At 40.4% G+C, this 27,234-nt stretch overlaps 1 protein-coding gene across 1 annotated transcript in view; it reads right to left on the bottom strand.

Moving 5' to 3' along the window:
* LOC149471170 (netrin receptor UNC5A-like) overlaps nt 1-27,234 on the bottom strand; it is a 507,267-nt gene that overhangs the window by 209,408 nt on the left and 270,625 nt on the right. The window contains exon 2 of the mRNA XM_089693614.1: nt 4,376-4,624. Within this exon, the coding sequence (XP_089549740.1) occupies nt 4,376-4,624 (249 nt within the window). The remainder of the gene's footprint in view (nt 1-4,375; nt 4,625-27,234) is intronic.

A 27,234-nucleotide genomic window follows, 5' to 3' on the forward strand; every position in this document is an offset into this window, starting at 1 on the left:
ACACCTATGCAGTTTGCATTTGATCCATTTCTGCAGTGCTTTTTGCATTTTTACACATGCGTATTTCATGTTTTTTTTGTCCCACTTGTTGCTGGGCAGTTTAAAAATGCAAAACATATAAAAAATGCATCCAAAACGCAAAACAAATGCATAAAGACCGCACTACATGCATTTCTGCAGCATCTCCATTGAAGTCTATTGAACCAAAATGCAACATTGATGTTTTGACGCATTTTTCAGCATTAGCCCTCATTTTGATAAAGCTGGTAATGTTAGCTGTGTAAAGTCACGTTAAAAACTTGAGGTTTTTAGCTTTTTTTTAGCATTTTTGCATTAGTGTTTGGCAGCATTTTTCTGCATTTGCGGTTTTTAGCTTTTTTTTTACCAAAAAAATTTTTTTTTGGTAAAAAAAAGTCCAAAAATTCTGGTTTGGTTTGTTTTACTGCATTTTTCAGCGTTAGAGCATTTTTACAGCTAAAAAACTCCTCTAGAAACCCACTAGTCCTGGATTTTTTTTCCAGCCAAAAAACATTGATTACAGTCTGTGTGTGCATGAATAAACCAAAACATAAAAACGTCAAGTGTGCATGAGGACTTAGAGCTTTTTTAACCCTTATGCACACTTGACGTTTTTACAGCGGCTGTTTTTAGCTTTTGACATTTTTTTCTACAGTTAATAACCCCCCAGCATGTTATCCTGTGTCCATGCACACATAGACTGTAATCAACGTTTTTTGGCTGGGGCGTTATTGGCTCGAAAAAAAAACAAGAACTAGTGGGTTTCTAGAGGATTTTTTTAACTGTAAAAACGCTCTAACGCTGAAAAATGCGGTAAAGCATTTGCAGCATTTTGGAAGTTTTTTTGACCCCAAATTTTTTTTTTCTGGTACAAAAAACCCAAGAAAATACGCTAAAAACACAAATGTGGAAAAATGCAGGAAAACGCCACTAATCGTGACAAATTGATGCTAAATGCTAATGCACAAAAAGCTGAAAAGCTCATGTTTTTAACATGACTTTACACACTTAATGTGTATATAAAACTTGTGTATATTTTTTTTAAACTTCAGTTGGACTCTAAGCTGTATTCATTTTTCTACTATCATGGAAAAACTGAAATAACTGAATCGAGTTCAGCTTTTTAGACTTCTAATCCCTCTTGCTATAGAACTCCATATGTTGTGTGACTTCACATGTTGGGTGGTTGGAAAGGTTTTATGTTAAAAACAGGGGCATAACTTGTACTGGGCACCCAGAACATGTTCCCCACATCCAAGGCTGCTGTTAGAAACCACAGGGCCCCATACAGCCAACCTGGCAAGGCCCCCACCCCTCCAAAAAAACACAGTTTAAGATGCTTCAGTCATGAATGTACACAGTGAGTGATTGATACCGATCACTCATTGTGTTCATTTAGGAAAGGACTGGTAAAAGTGACATATTTACCAGACCTTTCTCCCACTCTCCATCCTAAAAGATCTTATTGTGTGCTTGCAGCTGCTGAAAGGACAGAAGCTGGCAGCACTACACGTTGGGGGAACACGGGGGGCCTGGGCAGCAGGAGGAAACATATGATGCACAGGTAGGTTGATGGGTGCAACGGGGCAATTACTGGAACCAATCCCCTGTATGGCTCTTTCCGCAGACGCTAAAAGTCAGTGGGAGAGAGAGGAGAAGAAGCCAGCTTTCAGTTGCTGCAGAGAGACTCATACAGGGGATCAGTTCCAGTAATTGCCCCCTCCCACCATACCGATCACCCTCCCTGTCCACATCCAATGCACCCAGGTGCCTGGGCCCCCCTTCTGACCTGGGCCCCATACATGAGGACTGCCCACATCTACTGCAGGGTGCCCGAGTCCCCAACTCCAGGATCTCTAGCCACTTCAGTAGCTGGCTTCTCTCCCCTTAGGCTGCTTGTCACTGCAAAAGCAAAAGCTGCCCCGAGCTTCTCCTCAGCTCTGATGTGCCACATGACACAAGATGAGGGTATGCCTGGATGGAAGATGATCCCCGGCATTCTGTTGCACTGTATCTGGGGTCTGTAAGGAAAGGAAACATTGTACTGCAGGGGACAATGACCTGGAAGGGGGAAGATAACAGAGATTTGTGCCTGAAAGGAAGAGGATTTTTGCTGGGAGGGGAGATTTTGAGGGGGGAGGGGAAGGATTTATTCTGGGACGGGGATTTTGTGGGGTGAGGGGAGCATTTGTGATGGGAGGGGAGATTTTTTGGGGGGGTAGAAAGAGGAAGTGTTCGTTGTCTCAATGGTTGTTAAAGTCCCTAAATTAATGAAGATAGGCTCAGACAAAATGTTAGCTCTCATTCTATTATCAATACACACAAAATCATAAATAATGAAAGCATTTCATTTCTTTTAAATGATTGTGCTTAGGTTTATACATGTCTGGGGGGCTCTTGTTTGTAGCACAGTGATCAAAGCATATTTAAAGCGGAGTTCCACTCACACTGTAAAAAAAATAAAAGTCAGCAGCTACAAAAACTGTAGCTGCTAACTTTTAAAAAACAGCCACTTACCTGTCCCATGATCCGGTGGTGTCTTCCCCGCATCCCGTTTCATCGGCCGTCCTTTATTCCAGGTGCCGGCATATTCAGTGTGGGCTCCCGGCTGTGACAGTTTGCGGGTTCACAGCCGAGTGCCCACTGCACATGCATGAGTAGTGCTGCGCTTCCTGAATGGCCCCGTAGTCTTCTGGGACCTGTCACCTGTCCCAGAAGACTACGGGGCCATTCAGGAAGCGCAGCACTACTCATGCATGTGCAGTGGGCACTCGGCTGTGAAGGGAGGGGGGGAGGACATCTTCTGATTCCGATCACCTTGGCGATCACAGCGGAAGTGGGAGCGGGTACCTCTCAGTTTTGAGTGCCTGCTCCACAAAGGTGCCGATCCTTAATGGGGAGCAGGGGACCAGTCTTTAAAGCGGAACTTCCCTTTTGGGTGGCACTCCGCTTTAAAGTGTTACTAAACCCAAGACCCTGCATTCACTATCACAGTACACACACCATGGAAGTGCAATTATTTTAGTAAATATAAACTGCTAAATACTTTTTCTCATCAGCAGTTAGAGCAGTCTTGTGACTTCAGCAGAACACTGGTTAAAGCTTGTAGGTGGAGTTTTCTCTAAGAGGATGGAAATCCCCTGACCCTCTGTCTGGACATTGCTGATTGGCTCTGTGCTGATCACATGCACTCTCCCAAGGAAAAAAAAAAAAACCTCTCTAGCAATACACACCAAACTGAGCACAGGTTCATCAGTGTGGGCATTTGAACAAGAGGTTGGGCAGAGAAGAAAAGATCAAACAGCCTTTTTACACAGTGCAGAGGAGTAACCCCTTGACTTCTATCTGTGGCCAGCCCAGCACAAGCTAAAGCTTGTAGGAAGAGTTTTCTTCCTGCTCTAGGAGGATGGAAATCCCCTGACCTCTGTCTGGACATTGCTGATTGGCCCTGTGCTGATCACATGCACTCTCCCAAGAAAAAAAAACCTCTCCAGCAATACACCAAACTGAGTATGTGCGTGCCTATGGTTCAGTCTCAAGATAAGTGGTGGTCGCTTGAAAAAGGGGAGCAACAGAGAAGAAAGGATCAAACAGCCTTTTTACACAATGCAGAGGATTAACCCTTTAGGTTCCACCGTGAGTATAACAAGTGTGCTTCACTGCATATACAGACTGATTTTACTGTTGTAGGTTTAGTAACACTTTAATGGGTACTTGGGTTTTATTTAACTGTGCCCCTTTAAGTCCCCTCCTGCTGCTAATATAATTTGCCCACACCTAGAGTTCACTGCGGCATGCTATACTCTCCCTGAAGTGCCAAAGAGCCAAAGGTTGTTTACAATCCATGCAACCCCTGGTTGAAAAAAAAGTTTAAAGCAAAGGATAGAAATAAATGGCAAGTATCTGTGGATATTCACAATTTACAGATTGGGCCCAAGTAAGACTGGGTACATCATCTCCATACATAGCTGATTTAGGCCCCTTTCACATGGGCAATACAATCAGGCTGACCAAAAGATCCATGCATTCTGGTGGACAGGAGGTTATAAAAAAACTTGTGTCCATTTACACCTGCCTACCTCCAGTTCGCTAAAAGAACCGGAAGGGGATCTGCCCTCTTCTGTCTAGGAAGATGAGATCGGGGGGTAGTCAGGTGTAAATGGACAGTGGAGTCTGGTTACTCCCAGGCGCCCATAGAGCAGAGCGGGCTCTATAAGTCTCTACTCTGCAGAAACACGAGTGGGCATGGATGTGCCCTTCACGCACTCTGTTCTGTTCAGCAGGGGATCTGTTGATCAGAAAAAATTCTGCCCCATGTGAAAGTGGCCTTATTGTGTAGCTTTATGTCCATTATTACCTGTACTGCGGTCTGCGCTGTGCTGAATCACATGGTCAGTTTGGTGGACCCATTCTCCATTGCATTTGAAGTAGATCTGTGTGGCTGGAGTGGCTTTGCAGCTTAGAGTGACTGGTTTATTCTTGACAATAAATACATCCTCAGGTTCCAAAAGGAAATGTGGCAACAGTTCTCCTCCTTGTCCTCCTAGGCCTGCTCCGGGTATTGGCATAGGGAATGGATTTACCGGTCCAGAACTCTGCTGGCAGCCTGAAACAAGAGAAAAAAAGTGACTATTGAGTACCCAGCTCACCTGCTGTCTGCACATTGTATGTATTAGCCCCGCTCCACATCTTTTCTTATCTTTCTCCATCACCTACAAGCCTCAAGCCTTTTTACTCTGCCATATTCATCTTGTTATTGATTTTCATGTTTTTAAACAATGACAAACGTTGCATTAAAAGACACAATAAAAGGATTGGACATTAAATTAAACTATATCCGTGTTACACGTTCACAGACCAGTGGTTTGAAAATGTTTTATTTATTAACACTTTCCTTCCATATTGTAACACCACTTTCCCTGCTAGACAATAAACATAAAAAAAACTGTGCTACAATCACAATCTAGCTAATATACAATTATGAAATACACATTTTTTTTTACAGCCTATGAATTCTTCATGTCACTTTTTACACTGTGTTTGCTGTAGGCATTTAAAAAAAAAATTAAACTCCCTTCTTTTCTTTTTGAATTCATTCAGTGTTGCATAGGAAGGCAATTAGATAATCTGTGCAGTGTGAATTAGACTTGAAATGTTGCACAGATACAGCTATATAAAATGTTGGGTCTAAAGCAGTGACATTAAATAATGCCATTGGATATAAAAAAAAAACCCTTTTGCAAAATCAGGCTCACTTCTGCATAGAAACCAATGGGCTTCTAACCTCAGCTTGTTCAATCAAGTTTTGGCAATAAAACCTGGAAGGTGATTGGTTTATATGTAGAAGTGAGCCTGATTTTGCACTCTTCAGCTTTAGTAAATAAACCCCATAGAGTCATACACATGTATAACTAGTGAAAGTATCTTAGAAAAAAAAAAACAGAAAGGGTTTTTTTATATCCAATGGCATTATTTAATGTCACTGCTTTAGACCCAACATTCTATATAGGTGTATCTATAGTAAACAAACAGCTATTTATTTGTCTGAAATTGAAAATTCAACAACAGATCATAGCTGTCACCTGACCTTCACAAAGTGAGACAACCTTGTTAATACATTTACATCTAAACAGGTATTCTATTTAAAGTTATAGACATTTCAAGATGGAACTCCACTACCCACAAGGCAAAACTCATCCTGATCACATGACCTGGAACTTTGCCTTTCTTTCCAGTGGTTAGATATATTTTGCTTGCCTTTCACAAAAATATAAATTTTCCTCAATGCCTACTTGCATGATTAATGTGGACCTAATTTTACAGATTGGGTCTATAGTACATTATATATGTATTATATTGCAGCTCACGAATTCTTAGATGTGGTCGCTGCTTTAGCTTTCTTTTTTTTTTTGGCTTCCACCTCATGATCTGGCTAGTAAGTTTGTCAACTTCCTTTAATAGACCAGGCTGTCTGGCAAAAGAGGCAGTTAGAATGATAAGACAAACCATTTACCACAGACAGGATTGCTTACAATGGTCAACTTCTATTAATTTATTTGAAACCTTTATCCCAAAAGGAAACTGCTTATAAAGTGTTAGCTTCAATTTGTTAGTCAAGTCCATCTAAATTTGCTACCCTATCCTCATACTGACAATGCTGCTGTCCAAAAGTGCCTCTGTTTTTTCTCTGTCTACAGTGGAGACACCCTAAGACAGGAAATGTGTCATTGGCCAGATAGCCAGGTAAAAATAAAGGAAAAAGTCTAAAAAAGAAAACTAATGCAGTCACCACATCTAAGAACTGGTAAGTAGAAATATATCAAGTTTTTGTTTTTGGGTTTAATACTACATTAAGTATTTAGGCAGAACCAATCCAACCACTGAAACACCTTATCAACATGCCCTTTGTTAAACAGTAATTAAGAATGCTATCAGTCATGTAGTTAGGGTGAAGCAGGAACACAATGGCAACTGTGTTTGGCTTTGGAATGATGATGGTTAACATAGAAGCTGTCTGACAAAGCAAAGCATGCTAAAAGATCTCAAAAAGCAACACATCATGCCATGATCTAAAAAAATTCAAGAACAGATGAGGAACAAAGTAATTGATGTTTATTAGTCTGGAAAGGGTTACAAAGCTATTTCTAAGACTTTGAGACTCCAGTGAACCATGGTGAGAGCCATTATTCACAAAAGGAGAAACTTGGAACAGTGGTGAACCATGACAGGAGTGGCCTACCAAAATTACACCAAGAGCACAGCGACAACTCATCCAGGAGGTCTTAAAAGAACCCAGAACAACATATAAAGAGCTGCAGGCCTCAGTTGCCTCAGTTAAGGTCAGTGTTCATGATTCATTAATAAGAATGATGGGCAAAAGTGGCATCCATGGAATAGATCCAAGGCAAAAGTCACTGCTGACCAAAAAGAACACAAAAGACTCTCACATTTGCCAAAAAAATTCTTGATTATCCCCAAGACTTTTTGGTCAAATATTCAGTGGACTGATTTAACTTTTTGGAAGGTGTGTGTCCCATTACATCTGCCATAAAACTAGCATAGCATTTAATAAAAAGAACATTATACGAACAGTCAAACATGGTGGTGGTAGTGTGATGGTCTGCGGCTACTTTGCAGCTTCAGGACCTGGATGAATTGCCATAATTGATGAAACCATGAATTCCACACTCTACCAGATAATCCTGAAGGTGAATGTCCGACCATCATTTTGTGACCTCAAGCGCACTTGGGTTATGCAGCAGGACAATGATCCGAAACACCAGCAAGTCCACCTCTGAATGGCTCAAAAAAAACCCCAAAATTAAGGTTTTGGAGTGGCCTAGTGAAAGTCCAGACATAAATCCGATTGAGATGCTGTGGCATGACCTTAAACAGGTTGTTCCTACTGGAACCCCCCCCGCCCAGTGTGGCTGAATTAAAACAATTCTACAAAGAAGAGTGGGCCAAAATTTGTGCACAGCGATGTAAAAGACAGTTATTGAAAATGCTTGATTGCAGTTGTTGCCACCAAGGGTGGCACAACCAATTATTAGGTTTAGGGGGCAATTACTTTTTCACATAGGGCCAGGCAGGTTTGCACAGCTTTTATCCCTTAATAAATTAAATCATCATTTGGTAACTGCATTTTGTATTTACTCGAGTTATCTTTGAGTAATATTAAAATTTGTTTGATAATCTAAGTTATTTAAGTGTTGCAAATATGCAAAAAAAAAATCAGGAAGGGGGCACAAATACAGAACAGAAAATGAGAAGAAATTTCTCTGAAATAAGAGGACTTCCTCTTACCTGGTAACAACTGTAACATTTTAGATTTGCCATCACTTTCTGTCCTGGTGACAGTGAGATTACTTCTCAGGTTCTTTAAAAATATCTGGGCATATTGGATTGTAAACTGCATTAGTGCTTGGATAGATAGGCACGATAAAATGCAATACATATAGCACTATATAGCATGTCAGCACTATAAAAATATAGGTAAAACAAGCAATAAAGATCTAGGAAAATAATGCTTCATTTGGTCATTTAATATCATAGATCTATACACACAAGGGTGTAGCTACAGGGGTCTCAATTGTATGCCTGGATGGGAGGAGCGGCGGGGGTAACTGCACATAGAGGAACTGATCTCTCAATGCTTCTCCTGCAGCCGAAGAAAGCCTGTGGGAGAGGAGAAGCAGGCATCCAGCAGCTGCAAGTGGAACATAAAGAGATGGATTGCTCCATATGCAGCTGCCTTGACGCTTTCTTTTCTTTCTTTCCTTCCTTCATCTTTTTCTTTCTTTCTTTCTTTCTTTCTTTCTTTCTTTCTTTCTTTCTTTCTTTCTTTCTTTCTTTCTTTCTTCCTTTCTTTCTCTCTCTCTCTCTCTCTCTCTCTTTCTTTCTTTCTCTCTTTCTCTCTTTCTTTCTTTCTTTCCTTTCCTCTCAACAGGGCACCTAAAAAAATTGTAAAATTTACTGACGCCAGTGGTGGAACTACCACTGGCACAAAGGTTGTACTTGTGACCAGACCCTGGCTTTCCACCACTGGGCTCAGAGGGAAGGGCCCCAACTAGGGGTCAGGTGGGTCCTTCATGGTTTCTTGCATTGGGGCCCTGAAGGTTCTAGTTATGTCACTGTATACACACCCGTTTGACTGTATACTTTATTCTAAATACTTTGTATAATTGTAACATCCTCCTAGAGTAGTGTAGGTTGTTAAGTAAATTTAGTTGGCTCCTCTGTATACAGTGGAGCTGGAGTCAATTGTTCAACCTGTATTCTAGAGGATTCTAGAACTTTAGTGGGAAGAAGAACAGAGTAAGCAGCCTAAATATTTATGGAACTCTATCCAATCCTTGGGGAAGTGTGTCCAGTAAGTGGTTAGAGAATCCATAAATAGTGTGAGGTCTTAGACAGGAGCAGTAGAGTTCCTGGGTCCAGTCCTGCTGGGGCAGGGAAACTGAAGGTGCCACTAAGAGGACATTGAGATACCAGCTTAAAGCTTTAGCTGGGGGGCCTGTTTGCAAGCTTAGTCTTGTAATCAGTTTGGGTCTGGAGAAGCTCACTGGAGAGAGCCAGGAGGAAGTCGGGAGAATGTGTCCAACTGTCCTACAGCAATGTGAGTCTGTGTCTCTCTCACTGAAAAGAGCCTGTGGACTTCTAAAAAGGAGGCAACTAATGATCCTGTGGCTGTGAGTAGATGACCCAAGTGCTGGAAAGTTAGTGACTGTGAATGTAACTTTTGGTTTGGTGGGAGAAGTTGTAATCACCATCAACATTAGTGACTCTGTAGGACATTTTTGTACAGTCCAGCAAGCTAGAGAACAGTCCTACAAAAGACACCCTGGACTGCTTCTTCGAGCCAGTGAGAGAGTAAAGAAAATGTTGTGTGTCTGGCTGTGTGTGTATTAATCTTGTGAAGAGCATCAGTTTCACAAGCGGCTCCTTAGGGGTGCACTACATAAAGAAATCTCATTTTATAACAGGGTGACCCAAATTCTATAATACTCTGTGTCTGATGTGACACATGATCACAGAAAGACTTATTACTTTACATTATCAAGAACAGCTATCATTGAAAATAGCGCAAGATATTATCGCTATAAACTTCTTCCATCATGGTGTGTCCATTTAATGGCAAGCGAGCTCTGTGACTTTTTAGATCTTATCATACACAATGAAGCACATTATTGCATGGACAGGTTTCCCTTCTCACCTGGATTTGATTTTCTCAAGGGGCAAGTGGGTAAAGTGATTGATCTTCACTTTCTCAAGTGATTCTAACGTTTCTAAGGCCATTGATTCCTACAGGGAAAGGTGTAACACTACCATTTCATTTTAACTTACACATTGTGCCCTATGATGTCTAACATGATTTATTTCTTTCATTTCTCTGCTATCATCTTCTGAACATCACTACTTGTCAGTTCAGACTCCTCAATGCGTTTTCAAATAGCTGCTCTTCAAGTCTGACACACAAGTTTTAGTGGTCTATTTCTAGCTTTCCAGGAACACAACTGGTTAGCTTTTCGGGTCAGTCCTTAGGTTCTACTTTTAAATATGTGTAGAGTTTTACAGAGGAGACCCCCCTTTAAATTAAAAACAGGGATCAGTAGATCTGTCACACATGTCAGTTACTTTCACCTTTACTTTCACAGTTACTTTACTATGCTTGAAAGTCCTTGTGCTATCAGTTTCTTGGAATTCTGCGTACATGCCATGTGCAGTGCCCTAGCTGAGATTTTCTTGCAGACTTGCATAAAGAAAGCATATAATACAGCAAGATGTATGACCCCAGAAAATGATTGCATTGGAGCATTCAAGCAGCAGATTGGAGGAATGAAGATACAATGATCAGTGTAATTTACACAATGCTACACTCATAAATTCCACACAATATGCAGATCTCTGCTCGATAACTCAAAGTGTTAGCTGCTCTTTAAAGAGGAACTTCAGCTCTTTTTCTGGTTTAAAACTGAGTAGTAAAAAGAAACTCATTGGGTTTTTATTTCTTTGTATGGAGAAATTTCAGCTCAATACTGTATATGTCCTTAAGACACAAGAAGTGAGAGGATACCTCAGCAAAAAAGGGGAAATTCAACCTTAGGCAATTGGTACTGTAACACGTGTCCCTGAAGGAAGATTCCCTCTGTACTGCTGCTCCAGCAATTTGACATTTCTGTAAATCTGTCACTCAAATAAAAGAAAGAAAAATACTTTCAGCTTTTTCATATTTGCTACCTATGCCATTTGCATGCAGTCTTTAATTTTTACAGAGATACTGGGGGTTATTTACTAAAACTGCAGAGTACAAAATCTGGTGCAACTCTGCATCAATCAGCTTTCATGTTTTATTGCCAAAGCGTAATTGAACAAGTTGAAGTTAAAAGGCGATTGGCTACCATGCACAGCTGCACCAGATTCTGAGTTCACTATTCTTAGTAAATCTCCCCCACTGTATTTGGATAACTCTCTTTCCCAGTTTTATAACTATTTATGTTGCTGCCTAATCGCAAAGTCTTTTTTCTTCAATTGTATTTGTGCCAAAGGTAGTTTGTAAACCAGGGGCAGACTGACAACTCATGGGGCCCCCGGGCAATAAGGGATCATGTGGCCCCTGTGTCCTTGCCCAAACTCAAAAAGCCTATGAAAAAGGTACCAGGGGCATCTCATGAGGCCCCCTACTGACCCTGGGCCCTCGGGCAGTGTGGCAGGCGCAGCACCCTTTGGTGCCTAGTGCGCTGTGGCATTAGAAAAATTATGCAATTGCTGTTTCTTTGTTTGATTAGACTGACTTTACTCTGTAATTCCTCCAATGCCGCTCTATGGATGCAGTAGGTTTAAAGAGCACACCGAATACTTTAGTTAATTTCTTTAATAACTTCAATCTTCTTCATATAACACTGCTTACAATGGCTTGTTTTGTTTCATATTACATTGGGTTGATTCGATAGATTGATAAATTCGTTAGATTACTCTACAGTGACTTGATTCGTTTAATTCGTAAATTCGTAAGTTCGGTGGAACTACAAGTAAACACATACAACAGTTTTTAGACACAGATCTACCTGCACTGTTAAACAATAGGGGAACACACAAGTGCATTAAATACCTATTTGGCCTTCTGTACTTCCATGGAGCTTCTCTGATTGGAACTTTGTCTGTTTCCTCTTCTGTCTGGTGAGCATGTGTCTCTAAAATATCCTAGCAGGGAGTTTTACACAGGCATAAATGTGAAACTGGCTGGGATTGGTTAAGGCTCTGTACAGTGTGAGGCTGTCTGTGATTGGCTCACCTTATACTAACTCTTAACGGCATATTTTCCTTTTCTGCTTCTGCTAACACAATTAATATAATAATGTCATATAACAATCAAAGACATAAATCACAGCAATGATTCTGCTTTTGGCTTTAACATATGCACATATATACTATACTGAGGTTATTGGCAGGTCTGGTATACACATATATGTGAACCATATTAACAAACTAGGACTGGTCTTAGCTGGCCAGCTACAGGCAGTGACCGAGTTTCCAAATGGTCAGTCCACCCCTGCTGTAAACACAGATGTAAAACTAATAAAACTCAAAAATCACTGCACTTAGGAAGATGACACTGAGCTGCCAGCACTTAAATTTGTGATACCAAATCATTAAAACAAAATCTCTAAACTGCAGCGCTAAAAATTTGAATCACAATAAATCAAACAAGTGTAAAGTGTATCCTAAACAAAAGCATCATAAAAATTGAATATACAAAAATTTGTCCATTATACCCACAAAATCACATACCTGTATATCTTAAAGTTCGTGAGATAAGCACATATACCGTATGTAAGGTATTCTATTCCATCCTTCTCCCCTGAAAATTGCATATAACAGAAGGATGGGATTGCTCTATTAAATTTCTTTGCACGAATTGATACATATACAGTATGTGCTAATCTCACAGGATTTTAAAATATACTGTATATGTGATTTGCCTGTATAAAGGACACATTTTGTATAATTATTGTCTATTATGCTTTTGTTTAGGATTCACTTTACACTTGTTTGATTTTCTGTTTTCACATTTTTAGCGCTGCACTTTATAGATTGTGTGAGCACAGATGCCCAGGAGCTCCTACCTGTATAGTCACCAGTATCCAAAATGAACAATACTTCAGAAACTACCCAGTGCAAGCCAAGATTTTTCACTAAGCCCCCTAAGTAATTTTTATTATACAGTTTTCAACAGAACAATCAACTGAATGATCAGACAGAACAATGCAACCTGCAGTTTACTAAATAGGTGAAAATTTGGAAGCAGTAATATACATGTGAAACTTGAAAAATTAGAATATCATACAAAAGTTCATTTATTTCAGTAATGCAACTTAAAAGGTGAAACTAATATATAAGATAGACTCATTACATGCAAAGCAAGATAGTTCAAGCCGTAATTTGTCATAATTGTGATGATTATGGCTTATAGCTCACAAAAATCCCAAATCTGCAATCTCAGAAAATTAGTATATTGTGAAAAGGTGCAATATTCTCGGCTCAAAGTGTCCCACTCTAATCAGCTAATTAAGCCATAACACCTGCAAAGGGTTCCTGAGCCTTTAAATGGTCTCTCAGTTTGGATCAGTAGGAATCACAATCATGGGAAAGACTGCTGACCTGACAGTTGTGCAGAAAACCATCATTGACACCCTCCAAAAGGAGGGAAAGCCTCAAAAGGTAATTGCAAAAGAAGTTGGATGTTCCCAAAGTGCTGTATCAAAGCACATTAATAGAAAGTTATGTGGAAGGGAAAAGTGTGGAAGAAAAAGGTGCACAAGCAGCAGAGATGACCGCAGCCTGGAGAGGATTGTCAGGAAAAGGCCATTCTAAAGTGTTGGGGACTTTCACAAGGAGTGGACTGAGGCTGGAATCAGTGCATCAAGAGCCACCACACACAGACGGATCCTGGACATGGGCTTCAAATGTCGTATTCCTCTTGTCAAGCCGCTCCTGAACAACAAACGTCAGAAGCGTCTTACCTGGTCTGTTGCTCAGTGGTTCAAAGTCCTCTTTTCTGATGAGAGCAACTTTTGCATCTCATTTGGAAACCAAGGACCCAGAGTATGGAGGAAGAATGGAGAGGCACACACTGCAAGATGCTTGAAGTCCAGTGTGAAGTTTCCACAGTCTGTGTTGATTTGGGGAGCCATGTCATCTGCTGGTGTTGGTCCACTGTGCTTCATTAAGTCCAGGGTCAACGCAGCCGTCTACCAGGAGATTTTGTAGCACTTCATGCTTCCTTCCGCAGACGAGCTTTATGGGGATGCTGACTTCATTTTCCAGCAGGACTTGGCACCTGCCCACACTGCCAAAAGCACCAAAACCTGGTTCAATGACCGTGGGATTATTGTGCTTGATTGGCCAGCAAACTCGCCTGACCTGAACCCTATAGAGAATCTATGGGGCATTGCCAAGAGAAAGATGAGAGACATGAGACCGAACAATGCAGAAGAGCTGAAGGCTGCTATTGAAGCATCCTGGTCTTCCATAACACCTCAGCAGTGCCACAGGCTGATAGCTTCCGTGCCACACCGCATTGAGGCAGTAATTGCTGCAAAAGGGGCCCAAACCAAGTACTGAGTACATATGCATGCTTATACTTTTCAGAGGTCCGATATTGTTCTATGTACAATCCTTGTTTTTATTGATTGCATGTAATATTCTAATTTTCTGAGATTGTGGATTTGGGGTTTTCATGAGCTGTAAGCCATAATCATCACAATTATGACAAATCACAGCTTGAACTATCTTGCTTTGCATGTAATGAGCCTATCTCATATATTAGTTTCACCTTTTATGTTGCAATACTGAAATAAATGAACTTTTGCACGATATTCTAATTTTTCGAGTTTCACCTGTATAGCAGGTTCAGGATGGCAAAGACTGCAGAATTATACAACACAGATTATGAAAGCTGCACAAACATGAACTCTTCAAAGCAATGTGTCTTTGACTCAATCAGGATAACATGTGGCTGCATAGGATAGTCTCTGTAAGTCTTTATAACAACAGATAGGTATAGTTGAAAGTCACTACATTAGTAAAACAGTTCAGAGGCTGGGTCTCTAGAGAAGCTGTATGCAAGTATAGCCAAAGTTCTTTTGGGTGCACTTCTCCTGTGGATCACGGGAGTGCAGTTCATTCTGCACTTGTGGGACCCGTTTTCAGCTGACAGCAGGCTGAAGTCCGTCACTTCCAGGCTGGGGAAAGATCCCGACTTTAAACACCTACCCTTCCGGCCTATAGCAGATTGAGAGCCAGGTGGGCCACTCCTCTTAGTGACTGGGCGTCATATGACGTCCTGTCAAAAGGAGCTGCTTACGCGGCCACTCAACGGCGCAATCTGTCACTACACTGGCCTGTTTCAGTGTCATGTGATCTCTGTGACCAATCACAGCAGATCACATGTCAATTGTATACAATGGATGTCTTCTTGTCATGCCATCCCTTGTACATTTTGACCTAAATTTATGAAGAAATGTTATTTGCTAAATTTTATAACAGAAACAAAGGATTTTTTTTCAAAATTTTCAGGTGTTTTTTGTTTATTTAGCAAAAAATAAAAAACGCGGTGATTAAATACCACCAAAAGAAAGCTCTATTTGTGTGAAAAAATTATTAATTTTTTTCATGGGTACAGTGTTGCATGACCGCACAATGGTCATTCAAATTGCAACAACACTGAAAGCTAAAAATTGGCTTAGGCATGAATGGGGTAAAAGTGCCGGTTCTGAAGTGGTTAAAGTCAGGATCCACCCCAGAGTCTGGATCGGTACCTGGCTCAGCTTCTCAGCGATCTGCTGACAGCTTGAGCCAGCCGCTCCTTCTTCCTTCCTGCTCTAGTGAGTGCCGGGGGGGGGGGGGGGGATTGGTGTGTATGGGTTTAGAGCAGACAGTGGTGACTGACAATCACCTCTCTGTGCTCACAGTAGCGGTGAGAACTCAGAGATCACTGACTTCTCACACTGAGAGGTGGCAGGGGACAGATGCAGCAGCAGACCTGTGCTGCATCCACCTAGGTAAGTATATTTGGAAATAAAAAGAATTCCTGTACTTCTCTTTTAAGCTCCTGCCAGGCATACAGTGGAGTACAAAATCAAGCACACAGGAAAATGTTGACATTGCTTAGCCTAATAACTCCAAAATTCATGTTGCCAAATTCTACCAAACATAGGAAATGTAAGTGCCTCCTTCTTTATAGCCCTGCAAGCTCTTCATAAATGACAAAGGTTATAAAAAAAGAAATTAATTGTTGGAGGACATCCCTCCTTGCAACAATTTCAAAATGAAAAAAGGGGAAAAAACAAGAGCTGTAAAACCAAAAACAAAATAATAATAATAAAAAAGAAAAAATAATGGGTGAGGGAAGAGACATAAGATAGGACAGTAAAGTATGGTAGAAAAGGCGATGAATAACAGAGTTAGTGGATGAGAAAAAGGAAAGTGTATACCTTTTCAGACATGAAAGGGTGCTAAAGCAGTTCGCCCTAACCCTGATAGGGCATCCAACAATGCAGTAAGGCACTTAATGAGCATAACGGCAATCACAACAACACACTCACAGGTGAGTGAGACACACCTACCTAACAGTCAGAGCCCATCCAGATATGCCCGGCTACTTCTGTTTCATCAGGTGTAGCCTCTCTGAGCTGCTGATGGAGGGAATCTGAGGAACTTATCTTGCCCGAATGGAAGAATGAGCTAAAGGGGCCTGGGCCTGCATTTGAGTATGATGAGTAAATAGCCACTCTGCTACAAGTATGTACAGTTAAATCAAGGAGCATGTAGGATTTCATTTTATTTTCTACTGAGAGGCGGTTTTGATTGCATATGCCAGTCAATACATAGGTAAGCATAGAACGGGTTACCGATGTTCATCCAAGGGTCTGTGGAACCATAGAGTGACTTCAGAGGTTGCTAGGGGTTCCTTGAGCAGTGAGTAATGGTGGATGGATCTCTTTCCTATACTGACCACTAATGTTAGGGGACCAATGTTAGATAGACTGACCACTAGTACAATTTTCACTTTGTTTTTAAACGGTTATCATTTTGTATCATTTCATGATTATTACTGAAAATAATGTTGTTTTGGACAGGAGGTGTTCAAAAAGGATGTGTGCAGGAAGTAAAAATAGACAGATACACCACATTTTTATTTAAACATTTCTACAACTTATTGCTCATGCTAGAGTACCATAAAATATATAATCATTCTAGTAGATGTTCCCTAACAATTATATTAAGAGTCCCTCGATAAAATGGTTGAGAAAGGTTGGCCTAGAACCTCCTTAAGGCAACAAACATTGCTTGAAGGGAATGTACAGAATTTTATTTATTTATTGCATTCAGTATTAAAAAGAGCAGCATCTCTTTTTAATGAGGTAAAAATGAAGTATTACAATATAAGATTTCAATTATACCACTTACAGCAAACATAGTGAGCCACAAGAAAGCAAGACCTTTCCACCTTTCTCTACAGCAGTGGTTCCCAATCTTTTCTATGGCCCACACACCTAGGAAATGTAAGATTCATATTCAAACCCCTTTAAACATTAATACTACATTTGAGAATGAAGAAATCTAATTTATAATGTTTGAACCACAATTTGAACTGCATACAATTCTGCGGGTGAACAAATTCAACTTAAAGAAAATAAGCTTTCAACTTTTAAATGCAAATATAAATTAAGCAATTAGAATCTAATTTATTCAGACAAAATCTTGTAAAAGGCAATTCCTAGATTTTGTTTTGATTGACAATAGAGAACTGAATCCAGATTCACACTAGTGTGTTGTTGCAATTGGAATGAGTGCTTTTCCACCGAGTCTTGGGAATATATCCAGTGCTACACACCAGAAGTCCTTCAAAAGTTTTGCTTTAAAATTGCACTTCAAGAGCTCAATTTGTCCACAAATCAGTAAGATCTTCCTTCAGCTCTTCATCATTTGACATTTTCTCCAAATTGTGAGGAATATGCTTGTGAGGAAACATAAAAATGCTAAAATTCTTTAAATAACATGCCTGGAGGTGTCTTTAACCTGCCTGTGAAGGGACACATTGTAAAATGTATACAAACAGCTATAGCAACAGTAAATTACAGATTCTGACTGATCCACTCTATTTGGATTCATGATCCATTTTCCTGACACCTTCAGGTGTTCAGCAGCAAAATATCCATGAAATTGCATAACAATATACATTTTAGAATTTATAAGTGAATCAAGTTTACAATTATTATATCAGATGTATTATACTGATTTTAAAAGCAATACTCTTTAACATCCAGTTATTTGCCTTATTCTCCCTTTTTGATTAACACCATCCTGCCCTGCCTATAGTAAAATGATGGTCTGGCGTGACATTTGTTGTTCTGGGTGGACTTCATATGACCTCCTCCCCAGAACATGCCTCACGTGCCCATTGGGCCACTCTGTGTCCACCAGTGTAGGTTAGGGGAAATCTCCAGTCAATTTGTTTACAAATAGAGTGGATCAGTCAGAATCTGTAATTTACTGTTGCTATAGCTGTTTGTATACATTTTACAATGTGTCCCTTCACAGGCAGGTTAAAGACACCTCCAGGCATGTTATTTAAAGAATTTTAGCATTTTTATGTTTCCTCACAAGCATTATTAAAATTGCTGCTCCTCACCAAAAGGTGAACCTAACTGGAACCACAGCCAGGTACATTCTGCTGATCACTAGTAGAGACCTTAGATTGTAAGTTTAATGAGGATAGGGACTGATGTGAATGTAGAATATATAAATTGCTGCATAAATAGTAGGCACTATATAACTAATAATAAGAAAACAACATTATCACTGGTCTAGCAGGCCCTTACAAACCCTCAGTGGTATCTTTGTCACCCTCAGAACTGTTATTCCAATAAAACTTATTTTATTTTAAAATAATCTTTATTCCTCAAATCATCCACATATTTTTGTGAGTGTGAAGCAGAGGATGAATTCAGGATTTCTAACAGCGATACACTGTACCTCTTAGTGGGTATTAATGGTATCATTTTGGGCCCAGCTGGTGGCTCACAAGAATCTAGTGCTAATGAATATCTCCAGTGCTGGAAGTATAAATGTTATTGTATTAGCTCTCAGGTAAGCTCCAAGTTAATGAATAATACATTTCAAACAATATTCTTTCTTATTTTGTTCTCTGAGTAACAAAAATAGAAGGAGAATTCCAGGCGGTGCATGAAAGAAGTCAGAAGTCATATTTGACTCGAGAATCTATCTACCTGCCTGTCACTTTACTATTTTATGACTTTCTGCCAACTAGTTTCTCATACTCCTAAATGTAATGGCATCCTTACATGCTGCATGTTATGATACCAAGCCCACCTTGCTGACTGCATTTAAGTTTGATTTCCTACTTACTCTGCATTTACAGTGTTCCCTACAAATGTGAAGATTATCTCAAGTAACATTAACACTCTTGCTGTAGCAGCAGGGACATCATCTGGTGCATGATCTCCACTAAACGTTAGTGAACAGCTTATATATAATTAGGACCAGTGGTGGTCAACTTATTTTGACATAAAGAGCCTCATGTGTGCCCTTAACATTACCAAAGAGCTGAATGTACTCATCATTGCATCGTATGTATCACATGCAGTAAATCATATGTAATGTGGAATTACTACAGTAGGTGGTCAGACACTGTGAGCATGCTACAGAAGATTTTCAGAAACTGCAGACATACTTGTAGGCAGGTTGCCTACTAGTAGTTAGTTTGCCGCCCCAGTCAAGAGGGATAGGGTAATGTCTTTTTGCTGCCATTCCCAGATCTTATATGGCTTTTCAGATCTGACCAAATGGTCCTGTGTATATAAAAAGGGATAAGGGTCTGGGCAGAGAGAGCTAGAAAAACAAAGCGATAGCAGCAGCGAGCAGCGGTGAAGAAGAAGGAGAGAATTCCATCTACTCCCGCCTGTTCTCAGAAGCCTTTCACATGTAGCGGAGACTGCTGGGACTTGAAGTCTGTCCTGAAGCCACCGATGATTCAGAGCACCACCTTAAAGGACTTGCCTTTTCATAGACTCTAACCTGTGCAGGTATGCTGGGGAGGTCACTATGGTTAGGTTCAATAAAGTAAAGACTGTCTTCTATAAAACTATTGCACTGAAGATTCTACAATAAAGTGTTGAAACGTTATTCTTTCTGGTCTGAAGTTATTATAGGGGTGTATGAAAGTAACCGGCACTCTAGTCCACAGTATGTGTCAGTATGCACATTGGGGTATAAAGATGGCCCTGCATGGATTAATGCAATGTGGAGTACAGCAAATGGTTACCATAAGTATTGTAGGTCTAGCCAGCAGGCTGTCCTGATGCATGTACCTGTGAAAGGTGGGACATCCTCTTACAGTGAGGGAGTTGTTGTTAGCATTATCTATCCGCCAGTCTGTCTCCCATGGGAGTAGATCAGCACTCAAAAATCTCTGGCCTGCACACAGGTATGAAACAGGAAGAGTTAATGTAGTGCACACAGGTATGAAACAGGAAGAGTTAATGTAGTGCACAGGGGCGGACTGACCATTTGGAAATTCGGGCACTGCCCGAGGGCCCTGGGTCAGTAGGGGGCCCCATCAGATGCCCCTGGTACCTTTTTCATAGGCTTTTTTTAGTTTAAGCAAGGACACAGGGGCCCCATGATCCCCTATTGCCCGGGGGCCCCATGAGTTGTCAGTCTGCCCCTGGTAGTGCACACAGGTATTAAACAGGAAGAGTTAATGTAGTGCAGACATGAGGTCCGGATTGAGGTAGTGGAGCTACGCTAGTGGAGTTGGAGTGAGCATAGGTTCAGCATGTCCTTCCTAATTGCAACATGTTACAGGAAGTTGTAAATTAACACAGGGCTAGAGAGACTTAACTAAAGTTCAGTTCATCTGTCAAGTGTACATGGTGTATAGCCATCTTTGAGTTGGAAGACCACCTTAAGATCAAGTTTTCCCTGAAAGCAGCCTCCGCCCTGTCCTGGAGCACTGATGGACCCAGCACAAGTAAAGGTACCCCATGTGCAAGGTTGTGACCTGTCCCAGGTGCGTAGCATAGCCCAGAAGAACACACTCCGGGGTAGGCCTCTTATGTGTCCCACACTTGGCATCCGATGAGGAGGGGAACATGGAGGATGTACCACCCACCTACCCCCACCAGCTTACATTCTTCTTGAGTGATTGGTGACTGAAAACTTGCTGGTTAAGACAGAGACTGAGAAGTTGGAATGTGCGACTGCAGGGCTGGGAATGTCCCGGTCACAGATGATTACAGGTGACAACTTCCTGGTGGACTCACACATGTGGGTTCATATCGTAATCATGCTCAAGCTTATCACTACAAGGAACATGTTATATGAGATTGCTAGAGATCACCATCATGGCAATTCATTAATAAATCAATGTTTCCTTACAACCCCTTTAAAAACTGCTGGCACCATGTAATGTTCACCATAAGAAAGGTTAGAGAAAAAAAAATAAAAAGTGAAAAGGAAGTGAAAAGCTTAAAAAAGTAAGAAAGCATGAATTCAATTTACTATACTGTTATAAATATGCCACTCTAATTAAATTTTTTTTTTTGCTGTCTCTGAGTAAGCAGCTATACTTGCTACCAAGTCCGATGGCGGCATTATAAGTACCAATTCCATCAAACTGACCTAGGTTCCAGGATTTTAGACACATAAGCAGCTGTAATAGTTCCCTTTTAAAGTGTATGAAAATTCTAACTTCTAATTCTAACTTCTTGTATTTGCCCCCTTCTGGCATGGTAAATATACAATTGAAAGTGTTTTGTTATGTACAGTTAGTGAAAACAAACACCTGTTGATCCTGGCAGAAATCAAGTGCTGTCTTGTGTATTTAGCAGCAGTATCTCAAGCAGTTTTATTTTTCTGCCAAGGTTACTACAGTACAGCCCCCCCGTCCCCCACACATGTTATGGAGCTATGTATTTCGTATTCCTAACACACTTTCTGTCCTATGATTAAATATCTGAAAAAAAACAGTTTTGGTTGGCTCAGACCTTTAAAACACATGTAGTACTCTTTATGACTATTCAGTGTTTTGTACGATTCACAAAAACAAACTCTCCTAATTCTCAAAAGCTCAATACATTATTGAAAGAAAAGGAACTCAGCTGTCCTTTAGAATGCAAACACAAAGCCCAGTAATGAGCAGTAGGCAGAACCCAAGTGGTGCATAATAAGGAGGAGGCTCATGTTTGCCACAAGACAGAGATGTGTATTAATAGCATTCATAAATGAATACCAATAAAAGAAATTCAGTGTAATATTTCTATTTCTGACTAGATGCTAGAAGATCCAAAATGTAATCCTAGATAATTGTTTTTTAAATGACATTTTCTATCTATCTATCCATCTATCTATCTATCTATCTATCTATCTATCTATCTATCTATGTCTTTAACCGCCCATTTGGGATATGATTTTCTAAAGGACCACCTTGGCATCCAGAGTACATGCCCCAGTTCTTCTAATGAGTGCCCCTGTTGTCCTCTGCAATAGTTACCACCATCCCAAGTATAATCCTGTAATTCTGGTCTGTATTTACCACCACTTGTACCTGTGTTTTACAAATTGTAGGATCAGTTTGGTAAATAATTAAAGAACCTGGAATTTGTATTTAAGTACTAGGTTTCTACATTTACCTGAACCTCACAATACATATTTCTTTTTTACTACATAATATTAGCCCACTGATTAAAAATGATATAGTATAAGTACATCATGCTTTTGGAAAATGTTTTAATTCATCAACATTATAATGTATCATACACTTAATTTTTATGTTCAATCATCAGGAATGAGAAAAAACTTCACCCACTTTTTACTGTGGTATACTACAAAGCCTTTAACATTTTAGTCTAGGTGCCCAGGGGTGCCCTAGGTGGTTTAGGAACCTAGAAACAACCCTGTCTCTGTCATTGCTAAGATATTGAGGTCTGGTGGCTTTATTCAATGTTATCAATTACCAATTCCAGACCAAATTTCCAATCATGGGGTCTCTATTACATTTTCCATTGATATGTTCTACTTTAGTTTTGTAGCTGCAAACAACCTGTATATGCATTTGCTTGACACTCACAAAATCATGGCAATGGTACACACCTATCCAACCACCAGAATAAAGACATAATAAAGTAGGGGAGTCTTATGTATTACAAATTGTCAACTAAAGTGTATGTAATGTAACACCCTGCTATTATTCAGACTGCAGGATGTTAAAAGAGACACAAGGTAGCAGTGTCCGGCAACTAAGTGGCACACATCCTGGTGAAAAGCTTTATGGATTTTGTAGGCTGAACTGCAGGACTTTGTTAGAAGGCAGTGAATTAGGGGACTACATTTCCAAGAGGTGCTGGTGTGTGGGGGGAGGAATAAAAAGGAAGAAGCCCAGGAACAGAGGCAAGAAGTGAGCTGGGAGAGAGCTGAAAGGAAGGTGTGTGGAGGAAGCTGTGTGGAACACAGGAGAACTGGACCAGGCCGCAGAGTGGGATAGTGAAGAAAGATTGAGGAATAGCCGACTGCTGACATCGCCAATGAATCTGGAGAACTACCTGGTCGGCCAGAAAACCGGAGGACTGCTGTCATCACTCTGCAAGAGGAACCGCAGAACTGCTGGGGGCTCCCATCTACAGCGACACCAGCAGTGACTGAGATGATGCCACAGATCAGATGAGAGAGTCCCAGTCCCCAGCTAATTAAGTTGTCACCAAGGGCGGACTGACAACTCATGGGGCCCCCGGGCAATAGGGGATCATGGGGCCCCTGTGTCCTTACCCAAACTCAAAAAAGCCTATGAAAAAGGTACCAGGGGCATCTCATGGGGCCCCCTACTGACCCCGGGCCCTCGGGCAGTGCCCGAGTTTCCAAATGGTCAGTCCGCCCCTGGTTGTCACTGACTTTCTATTGAATCAGCCATTCTCTATACAGTTACTAATATTGTTCACAAGTTACACAAGTTGAAACCTAGTTTACCTGGCCTGTTAACAAACACATCTCCAGCATAATGCAGTCATTGCAGCCAACTGCAGTGTCTGCCCTCTGCGGGCCAAGCCACACCACTGTTTCCTCTGCAATTGGTCTACATCCATCAAGGGATACTTGTCATTGTTGCCATTTGCTACTGCGGCCTAGAGAGGAATTAACCCTTTACCAATAGGTGCTTCTGCCCAAACCTCTTGCTTAAAACTTGCATCTCATCTTGTGCCTTAAAGGGGCATTTCCCAGGTTAAATATCACTTAAAGAGATAGTGCGTGTGCTGGCCTACATCCTTTTGAGGGACTGCCACCTATAGCAACCAAGGAGATCTGAATTCTTGTAGTGCACCAACTGGGCCCCAACGAGTGCTCAGAAGATCTTTCACTGCAGTTAAAGGGACTTTAACCTTCCTAGTCAAAGAGCTCTTTCCTTATCTCAGATTTGAACCTTGTCATGAGCTTATGAGGGGCCCAGTTTTTTCTTTGGTCACTGGGGACAGAAACATCTCAGAGTTAAATTCTGACTTGCAGGATGCCCAGAACTGATTGAGATTTTTTGCTGTATTTGTTGACCTTTGTTTAAAGTTATTAAGAGTGATAACTGTTGTTATTTACACACCTATAATTTTGTGCTACTTTACTGTGCTCATACTCAATTCTAATATAAGCAAAGTATCAGTTCACTCTAACTGAGTCTATTTTCTGGTAATACTGAGAGTTTATTCTGGCCAGAAGTGTTCGGTGGTGTCAGCAGGGGTGGGGCTTTCAGAGTGGGGTCAAGAGTGACAGGGAGCTCGAAAATAACTCAGTGACCCTTAAGGGGGTAGTGCTAACACTAAAGCCCAAACTTGTTTTAAATTTAGGCTAGAGTGAAGTGTTTAATCCCCTCTTAGGTTATTATTTACTACATTTGTCCTGCTTAGGATATTTCTATTCACTACGTGTCCTGGTGCCTAGAAATAGCAAAGAAGAGGAAATTGCTCCAAAGTGAATGGAAGTCCAATCTTAAAGAGTTCATAAGAATAGGTGTCTTAAATGGAGGATTTTCCCTCACTGCTTGCTCTAGTGAAAGTTCTAAAATTTGGGATTTCCCATCACTTTCTATTCGTGAAAATGGACACCAGGACAAATATGGGGGAATCTTCCCTGCGAATACCCAGGGTCTAACTCTTCCCTATCCTATCCCAAAATTTTAAAAAGTTTACTTTTATGTATACAATGGGTGTGATTTACAAATGGAGTGCAGCATGTTCTCTTTTAAGGTGAATTTTTACTTTTCAAAATGAATTTTCTTTTAACATAATGACCAGGGTAAGGCTGTGCTGACTTCAATCATCCAGTCGTGTGAAGGCAAAAATTATTTTTTTATATGTCTTGTGTGCAAAATGAATTTTAAAAATTCACTTTCAAAGTGAACAAGCTTTATGCCTTTCATAAATCAACCCCTTTAAGTTTGCTGAAGATATATTTGTGAAATAATTTAGCTGATTGATATTCCTAATTTGTATTCTAGAAAATCCTATATCAAATATGTGGATTAAAAAATAGTAATCATAGCTTATTAAAAAAAACGTTCTAACCAAAAATAAAAGTAAGACAGTATTCCCTACTGTCTTTTTATTCTGTGTATAATATGCTATAAAAAAGAACTGTTATAGTGTTGTATCAGAGTAGCTTGGTATAACCTCTTAATTGAGGACATTTTACTTATATTTAGCACAGTAAAGTCTTTTTTTTAAATAGAAGGTTTTCAAATGTCTCATTCTATCACATATCCGAAAAATATCAGGATTTTTTTTAATTTCACGATAGTGGTCAGAGCCATCTAAATCACTGCTTTATGCCTCATTGGCCAGATACACATCCATAATTAGTGGTGTATAGTGCAAATACATAGAGCCATTTATTCCAAGCATACAGATGTTTCAGGCTATTTGGCTATCACCAGTGCAGTGTACAGATGCTTGGCTTTTATGAAGTGAGGCTTGGGATCACAATCCTGCTTTGTCCGTTCTGCTCTCACCACCTTAAGTGATAAGCTATCTAGATTTGTCTAGTCTCATTAGTCAACAGAAATAACAAGCTAAAAACAGTAGGCCATCAAAACCCAACTTTTGGTGGTCAATCTTGATGCATTCTGGCTTTTCTTTTCTGTGCTGCAAATAGAAGGTCAGCAACTTCTAATCACACATGGAAATGTGTTCACAAACCAACCAGAGAGTAGTTCCAATGTTTTTCTCACCTTCCAACATAACATTGATCTAGCCATTGGTGCCCAACAAATGGCCCACCAGCATTCTAATCAGGTCTGGAGCACAGCAGGCTACATGCTGAGTGACAGTAGCTCCAGCAAGTTTTAGTGCTGGAACTTCTGGCTGTCTGTAACATCTGCGGTCCAACAATAATGAATTGATCAGCTCCTGGATTTCTGCCACGGAGTGCTCCATAGGAGTGCTCACATAGGTGCCAAGTGTCAGTAAAATCCATAGTTACTCAGTAGCAGCTCTGATGCTCAGTCCAGCCATTATCATTCCTCTGCCATCTGTGTAAGCAGCGATACCACCCTTGCACATTATGCTTAGGCTGGGGACCAAGGACTGCAGTGTATCAGCAGCTGCTGTGCATACCCAAACTATAAGAAATATAAACTCCATATCTGTTTATAAAACATATTTCCAGGTAGGCCTGACTTTGCTGTCTGGCAGGGCTGTATAAATCTCAGGACTGGATGAACAAAAATAAAAAAATCTTTTTAAAACAGCTTTCATGTATTTCAACTATGCCTTTAGTGGTCTTAAAAAAGCACTTCTATTTAGAATGCTCTATACAGCAAACCAAAAAGAGAGACAGTTGAGCATGATAAAGGAGCAGAAGGACTTGGCTCCAAAAGATGGACAGCTGGGAGATATGAATTAGCTATTTTCTATTTCAGAACATTATGACAGCAGCCATACCTTTCTAGAGCTTATAGCTAGAGGACCACCTGTAGTCTACTTAATCACAAAGTCCCCAACAGCAGCACTATATCTCTTCATGTAAACATACATGCAGTATATATATATGTGAATAATGTATAGTATCAAGAGATTATTCTTTTTCTATGGCTTTCTAAAATAATATAGCATTACTGTTTCTTTATTATCATCTTTAGCTACGTTTCAAACACTCTTGATATCTCTATACTTTTACGCCTGCAAGGCAAAAAATAAGGAACTGTCAGGCAAAAAATACTTTTATAAGAGCATTCTTAGCTATGTGATAAGCATAATGCACTTTAACGTATCAGAGGCTTACAGATCAGTGTGAGCTGCGGTGAACTGAGCTGGCAGGCATGACTCACACCACAATGGAGGCAGGTAGGAAAAAAAACACAGGCCTTTGCTGCTTGTGAAATACATGAATCTTATTGGCCAAAGATATTACATTTTTACTGCTTTTTAGCTGCCTTGTCATCTCCACAAATGTTTGCCTATTGTAGCCCAGCTACATTTATTCCCTTTCTTCTGCCATTTTGGAAAATCTCCGAAAAATGATCATTCCCATTTGAACACGGAAAAGGGAAAGCACCTTTTACACGTGTGCACTGGATTTACAGGCTGGAGTCAAGGATAGAGATTGCACAGGACCCCCCCCCGCTGCCTACCTCTCAACACCTGTCATTCTCCG

This window comes from Staurois parvus, unplaced genomic scaffold, assembly GCF_062004578.1.
Source record: "Staurois parvus isolate SC_StPar_1 unplaced genomic scaffold, SC_StPar_1.0 ptg000025l, whole genome shotgun sequence".
Classification (NCBI taxonomy): Eukaryota; Metazoa; Chordata; class Amphibia; order Anura; family Ranidae; genus Staurois; species Staurois parvus.